Genomic DNA, 7,986 nt, shown 5'->3' with positions numbered 1-7,986 from the left:
AATTTTTTTTTCCCCCCCCCCCCCCCCCCCCCCCCCAAAAAAAAGCACTGTAGATAGGATTGTGTAACAGTAACTATATTCATTTCTCCTTATCTGTATAATTAATATCTTGTCTCTGTCTTGCAGGAGATGGAAAGAACAGTTCATGTGTTTGAAACATTCCTGTGAACTCAAGATGGGTGGGTTTATCCTCTCTCAAACTGCTCCAGGGAGAGCAGTCCTCTGAGCCATTCAATTTCCATTTGCACCAAGTACGTGCAGAGCCTTAGTCTTAAGTGCTCTCTCTCTCCCTTTTCTCTCTTTCTGTTGAATTTGGTGCTATTGTCTCAGGTACCTGAAACCAACCAGCCTACAAGAACCAAACGGAACTTCATATAGTTGTATCGGTATAAATAACGAATACAACGCCACAGCTTGGAGATTTTTGGTGCTACAGAAACTGTTCTCATTTCTGCTCTTGTTCTCTCTACATTCATTGTCTTTTGGGAAACTTCAAACAGTGGAGGAGACAAACAAAAACAAGAAAACTGGATAGAGCAGATATAACAATGATGAACTTTTTTAAACAGGCAACATTTTTTTTCCAGTTTTTTTTTCTCGTCAGATTTTTCTCTTGTTCTCTGGGGTAATGGACAGAAACCTGTTTAACGATGGCAACGATGCATTGTGGTAGATAGCTTGAGTAACTGGATGTACATTAATTTGAAGATGAGGCTCTCTAGAACTGCCTTTAATGTGCCTTTTTAGTCAATTGAGAAAGATAAGGCTATTCAGATGGTTGGGATTGTAGTGGATGACAGTTAGAAAGCTGTCTTCAGAGAGAGAAGCTCCAAATGGGTGAAATGTGTTTCCTTGTCATTGAATGGCAACTAGTATTATGGTTCTAACATGCCTGTCTTACTCTACAGAACTAAACTAAGACACACTAAAAAAGCCACATATTTTACCAGAATGGTGAAATTCTTTTATTCCATCAGTGTATTTGTTTTTGAAGCAAATTACACAGTGGAAATTTCCTGTGTTGATAAAAAGAAGAGCAGAAAATACTGTTTGAAGGGGGCTGTTCTCTTACTTTTTTTTTTTTCTTTCCCCGCGGCTCTATTTATTTGTTGTCCATTTTCTTAGAAATAAAAGAGGTTTAATTCTGGCAGGTCTCTTTCTCAATTCCGTGTTAATTAAAGCTTGGACTTGCTGAATGGGTGTAAAAGGGAGAGGTGGTTACTCAGAAAATCTGGAGTCCTTGTTCACTTTAAGGACAACTTAACTAGGCTCCCGCTCCCACAACTCAGTCCATGTATAGCAGTATTAACGTTGGGGGAAAAAGGTGAAAGGTGAACCTCTGAATTGGTCTGTGCCGACTGCAGTTCTCTGGATCTGAATGGTGTAGTTCAGAACCTTTCCTTTCTGGAAATCGGGGCGAGACCGTCTAGGCAGTTTCAAGAGGCAAAACATGTTTCAGTGAAAAGTCTTTATCACAAGCTCAATGTTAAAATATTCCCCGGGCTGATTTCTATCAGGCAAGTTAGTGGAAAATGTTGTAGAAAGGCTGTCTGGTGTTACTACGTTTTACCATTCATTATAACTGTTATATGTAGCTGCAGGAATGTCTTTCCAAAATATGCAACACAATGTGATTTGTTTTTAATTAGAGAAAACAGTCTTGGACTACTGCAGAGATACTGAGCTACCTCAGCTTTTTGTATTTTAGTTACCAACAGTGTTTACGGAGGACTGTAATCACTCTGCTACCGTTTACATGCTGAAGCTAAGGTACTTGTCTCCATGTCTATGGCTATTAGTAGTATGCCACTGCAGAAAAACAAACTTGGGCTACTGCAGTAATCCAAAGTGCTTCTTTATATTTTATGTTTAAGCATCATAATTCTAACTTGACCTTCTTCTCCCCCTAAATGCCACTTGGTTTCTTAATATGTAATAGGGGAAAAAATAAGTCTTAGTATGCATCTAGTTACACTACTCTAAATGCAACCCGTGTAGAGACACTGTATTTTTTAGGTGGGAAAGTGCGATTAAAAATAATAGCAAACACATTTTAAACAAGAGGTTCTTTGATCTCAGATTTTGATTATGGGGATTTTTTTTTCATGTTTTCTTTAGTATTTATTACCATCATACCTGTTTAAAATATTTTGCTCTCTGGTGCATTAAAAGCATTTTGTATTTTGATGAAAATTGTTACAAACGTAAAGATTTGATTAAATAAAATGTAGCAGATTTTTTGTAGCAAGCTTCTGATAAAAGGGTTTTTTGCAAGTCTCAGGTTCTTGCTGCAGCATTTTTAAAAAATATTCCAGTTTCACTTGCATAAAAAATTTTTTGTTCAAGTAGCAGCAGCACTTGTGAAAGATAAAACTGCATACATTTTTAACAGGTTGCAAAGTTTGTTTGAATTAAACCATTGAGATTTTAGTCATCAGTGAGTGTGACAAGCAAATTTAAGCTCATGCCTAGCATTAAAATGGTTCTAAAAGGTCAGGTTCTTTTTGGAAAAAACAACCTTTAGTCAGTAATATTGATTTGAAAACTGAAAGAGGCATCTTTACTAATCAAGGAGCTGCCACTTTAACAGTTGAGGTCTTTTGGAAAGAATTAGCCAATTTAAGTATATTTTAGTGGACAACTTGGGTAAAACTATATACTCACTTTTTCTGGCCCAAATAACCACACTTCATCAGGTGTTTTTTTTTTTTTTTTTTTCCTTTACAGATGTCTGATGGTTATAGAGTTAAAGCAGCTGTTAATCTATCCATGTGGTCTAAACTTGTTTACTCTTGTATGATTCTTAATTTTTTTTTGCCATCTAGTATTGGCAAGAATTTGTACAAATTGACCTCTGTTCCTTGTTTCCTGTTGTGAAAATTGCAAATAAACTCCTGTGCAAGGCCTTGTTGTCGGGTCAATAAAGTATGGCTCAGCCAGACCGAAGTAAGCTTCTCTGTGGGGCAGAGGTATTGGAGATAGTAGAACTGTTCTTGGGTGAAGTAGATGGCTGTGGAGTTAATTGTATTTGCAAGCTTGAATTTCACCTGTGATTATTTTTTTTTGTTTGGTGTCCTATGTATTGTTACTTGATTTTTTTTTTTCATATGCCAACAATGTATTTATAGGATTACTGTTTTTTGTAATATCTTGTCTTCCCATTTTTTGATTAAGTTGGTGGGTCAGTGCTGGCTTCTCCTTCAGTAGCTTGAATGGCAGGTCCTGCAGCTGATAGTCATTATTTTATTTTATTTTTTTGTAATCACAACATAAGCTTGAATTTGGGCTTGTACTTGCATCTTTTATATCTTGTACATTGGGTTATTTAGACATCGGGGAACCCTGTTGTTTGGTTTTATTCATGTGTGTCTACTCTGTGGATTGAGTAGACTTCCTTCATCAACTATGGTATATTTTGGATTCTATAGTTTTATTCAGAATTGTGTTTAAATTGATATTTTGCATTTTGACTTCCTTTTACATTAGTTTGAAGTAAGTTATTTAATTTTTTTGAACTTCTGGAAATTTTTGAACATTTTACTGTAATTTGTAATATAACTGCTGTGAAATACTTGAATAAAGATGACAAGAAAAACATGGTTTTACTACTAGTAAGATGTTGTTGCATTTACATGAAATGATCATCTCTTAGCTAATTCCAGCCTTTTTAGAAATGGACCTCACTGATGTTGCAGTAGGCACATTATAACTCTTGGATCTCATGGCTTGGTGATTTAGTCGGTATCTTTGCTTTTAGTGTTTGTCCATTAAAGCAAAACATCTACTTCTAATTTCAGGTAAAGTTGTGAAAGTTGCCTTGCGTTAATAATGAAATAACCTGACGAAAAACGTCTCTATGCTTTAGGAAGTGTTCTATGTTAAACTGGAGGAAAATGACCAGTGGTGCTTGCAGTTTATCAGCATCAAAGTAAGACTATAGTCTTCCTGTTGTGTGGAATAAGTATGTCTTTATTTTCATGGCTTTGGATTGCTTTAGTCCAGGGTTGTCAAAGTTGTCTGTTAGATGAATGAAGGAGTTAGATTGTTGCATGTCATTTTCTTGGGACAGATACAAACACTGTCCTGGATTCCAGTGCTGTGATTCTCATGATTGGCTGATTGTTCAGATTAAGCACAGGCAGCCGTGGGTCTGGGGCATGTTATATATTCAATTTAAGGTGCAATGCAGACTAACCACAGTTGTTCCACATTTAAACATATTTAATATGGAACATCATTTTGGCTGGTTTGCTATTTTACTGCACTATAAATTGCCTGAATATGTAGCTTGTTACAGTTTGTCATGCAATAAATGTAACATTGGTCCAGGACCCTTTGTTGGGTCTGCTCAAGTTAAGCTGTAAAATGGTTGTGAGCTAAATTTGTTGTGTGTTCATACCTGTCATTTTCACAGTTTGGGCTGCACTTTTCCGTTTTTGGTCTCTGTCTGGAGTAAAGTTCCTTGCTTATGTTTTTGAAGCCTGACTCCCTGAATGTGCATGCTGTTCCTTTACCATTGCTGCCTTCAAGCCTTTTTAAAATGCATATAACCCCTTGTGAAGGAACATTAACCAAAACTAAAAGAGCAGCGTTTTAAACGAAATTACTTGCCACTGATGTCATGAAGAAGACCAGATGCATGAAAGCTGCTGTTCTTTTTCTTTTCCTCCACTGTTTATATTGTGCACTCTTCAGGGCAGGAAGCATACATTTTAAATTGGAGCTAGTGATTCTGGTATCCAGTAAACTGAGTAAAGCTCACTGCTTGAAAACCATATACCGAGCAGGAGCAATAGAAAGTGACGGTATGTGAACCTAGCCTCTCTTAGAATTCAGTGTCAGAACTTCCATCTATTTTACAGGCCAGGCACTTACTTCTGTGAACCTACTGGTGTGCATTGAATATCCTAAAACAAGTCCCATGTATACAGAATCAGATTAAAGTAATTTAGATCCCTGGTGGTTGTTACTATGAGGGGCCTGGCATCACTCTCCTTAGGTTTACTGGGGCTGCCGTAGAACAACGACGCTCTATGATCAAGTAGATATAGTACATCGGGGGGCAAGGCTTTTCACAGGGTTCTATATGAACTTCTCGTGAACAAATTGGAGAAATGTGGGCTGGACAAAGCTACTACCAGGATAGACAGCTGGCTCAGTAGTCTCAAGCAAAGGGTAGTTATAAATGGGTTCATGTCAGAATGGCAGGAGCTTTCGAGTGGAGTCCCACAGGGGTCCGTCTCGCACCCAGTGCTGTTCATTGTGTGTTGTTAATTATTTGAATGATGGCATAGAAAGCTTCTTGAGTGAATTTGCAGATAACAGTAGACTGGGAAAGATTGCAAATATGTTGGTGGACAGGAGTTCAATTTAGAAGGATCTCAACAGATTGGAAAGCTTGGCTGGAGCTAACAGGATGAAGCTGATAAATGCAATGTGCTTTACTTCAGGAAGGATCATAAATACAAATACAAAATGGGTGACACCTGGTTGGATGGCAGTGCTGCTGAGAAGGATCTGGGAGTCTTGGTAGATTCAAGAAGAATCTGGAGGGTGATGAAGCTGCACAAAAGGTGAATACAGTTTTGGGATGCATGAAGAGAAGCACCATGTGCAAGACCCAGGATAGGTGGTAGTGGCTCTCTATTCAACACAGGTTAGGCCTCGTCTAGTGTATTGTGTGCAGTTTTGGACTCCACGTTGTAAAAAAGACTTGGAGAAGTTAAGGAGGGCCAAGAGGTGGGTGAGAAATACGATAAAGGGCTTGGAAAACAAGTTGTATGAGGAGAGGTTGAAGGAAATGGACATGTTCAGACTCCATCACTTGAGATGCTCAATAAGAGGTTGGACAGCTGGTGGTCAGGGATGATTTAGATGTAGCTATACCTAGGTTTTCTGTGGCTATTTCCCATGCTTCTGGGCTTTGTGGCTTGCCACGTGGGCCTGGGAGGGAATTTGCTCCCCCTCCCTCGCTTCAGCTACATGGCAGAGGTTTTTTTTAAGTCTTCCTCAGAGGTGTTGGGTGTTGGCTGCAGCCAGAGCTGGGGACTGACTGGGGTGTGCCAGTGCTTCTGCTGGGACTTAAACTTAGAGGGTTGCATCTAGAGGATCTTGCCCCTCTGCTCAGGGTCAGACCAAGCACCATATTTATGGTCAGGAAGGAATTTTACCCCATAGTCATATTGGTATGGGCTGTGGGGGTTTTTACCTTCCTCTGTAGTGGGGGGCATGACCCTCCTCCTGGGATCTATAGTATATTTTTAACAACCTTTGTAGCTGCAGGATGTTGGCCACCATGGTCCCTCTGTTTTACCTGTGCAAGTTAGGGTGTTTTGTCTGTTATGTCGGGGCTGATTCTGTGGTTTTGCTTAGAGGTTAGACAGTTGATTTGCATAGTGTGTTTAGATGGGGATGATCCTGTCTCCTTCCAGCCCTAGTTCTCTCTGACTCTTTGGCAGCCCTCCACAGAAAGGGGGCCTTAACATTTATCCGTCAGAGCAGGAGGGTGGAGGAACATGATTGGAAGGCTTCAGTAATGGCTTGCTTACCTCCAAGCCCCAGTTTGATGCTGCTAGCTACATACTTCCTTCCCTGGTCTCCAGGAGCAGCCTTTCCGAGTTGAATGGAGCAATTTGGGCCTTTTGGCTGTATTGTTTTAAGTTGTCTGCAGATTCAGGTTGGCCTGGGTTATACCATGTGCATGCATGTGTGTAAACTGAGGTGTATGTGTGTGAGAGAGAGCTAGAACAAGATGGTAATAAACCAGTGATGCCAAATACCTCAGTTTATTTTTTCCTTAGAAAATGTTTTTAAAAAAATCCTCAATGTAATATGTCATTATGGCTGTAAAATTAAAATGTAAAAAAATAAATCAGGAACTGAAAAATTGAAAGTTTGAATAGCTGTTAATCCAGCCATGTTCCATTTCTGTATGAATAATTTATTTTTCTTAAACTTAGGCTTACTATACAGGGGCTCGCTTAAACAGGCACCTGCCAGGAAATGTATTTCAATTAAACCCAACGACAGCGAATGAGAATGTCTGCGGCTAAATGCCACTTACACTGGGGCACATCTGATTAACGCTTCACCAGATGGTATGTTAATAATAGGGACTTTTTAGGGCTATTTTTCAAGTGCTGAAGTTGCCAAGAAAAAATGAAAAAGCAACTTTCTTGTTTAAGCAGGATGGTCGTTTAACCACTGCAGCATCCCAGGAAAGAGACAGCTACTGCACCACTTAGTTAGGGCTTGTCTACATTGAAGATTTCTTTGAATTAAAGTAGGGTCTGAATTTAAAGCAGAGGACTATTCAGGAGTAACTGTTCTGATAAGTGCCCATGTGTAGTGTTTATTGAGGGATAGCTCCTGTGAAACGCCTATCAAATCCCATACATACACAGTCCTGTATCAGAGGGTGTGGGAGGGGGCTCTTTTCTGATGAAACAAAGGCAGTGGTTTCTCTGACAGCACATGCTCAATTTTCACAGTCCCCTTATGAGCAAGAACAGTGGATTTGTCAGAGCATGCAGCTCTTTTTTTGTGCAGTAGGGCAGGGGAGTGCAAAAAGATAGTGGGACTGATCAGAAGAGTGTAGCAGGGAGTTCAGCATCTTTACATTTGAGGCATCAACACCGCAAGCGTCCCTAGCATGCTGATGCATCAGGAGAGTTATGGTTGCATTGCAGTGGGTTAGGCTAGTTAGGCTACTGTTCTAGCACCTCGGGCTCAAGAAACTATTGGGGTTTATGTGAGAAGTGCAGTGGAATATCAGAGGCAGTGCAGGTGTTTGAGTGCAGGTCATGTCAAACCAACTACTTGGCAGTCTGTCAGCTGATCATTATGGAGCTAATTTTGGTTATGTTGAATAAGGGAGAAAAAAAGCTGTTTGCTATGGTATGACATATGGTAGCTGTTTTATCTCTGATGTATTAGACTGAAGTGCGTGTGTGTTTGAAATTAGGGGTGTGTAGGTGCTGTATAGCT

The 7,986-nt window shown here is 39.6% G+C and overlaps 1 protein-coding gene across 1 annotated transcript in view; it reads left to right on the top strand.

Annotated features, from left to right (window-relative positions):
* The window catches only part of ATAD2B (ATPase family, AAA domain containing 2B), a 133,834-nt gene extending 130,233 nt beyond the window's left edge, over nucleotides 1–3,601 (top strand). Inside the window, exon 28 of the mRNA XM_019520676.1 lies at nucleotides 127–3,601. Coding sequence (XP_019376221.1) covers nucleotides 127–168 — 42 coding nt within the window. The 3' untranslated portion in view covers nucleotides 169–3,601. The remainder of the gene's footprint in view (nucleotides 1–126) is intronic.
* The last annotated feature ends 4,385 nt before the right edge of the window (nucleotides 3,602–7,986 follow it).

The sequence above is a fragment of the Gavialis gangeticus genome, unplaced genomic scaffold (assembly GCF_001723915.1).
Source record: "Gavialis gangeticus isolate Ggan-Ray unplaced genomic scaffold, GavGan_comp1, whole genome shotgun sequence".
In the NCBI taxonomy this organism is placed as follows: Eukaryota; Metazoa; Chordata; order Crocodylia; family Gavialidae; genus Gavialis; species Gavialis gangeticus.
This window is presented reverse-complemented; position numbering and strand designations above follow the sequence as displayed.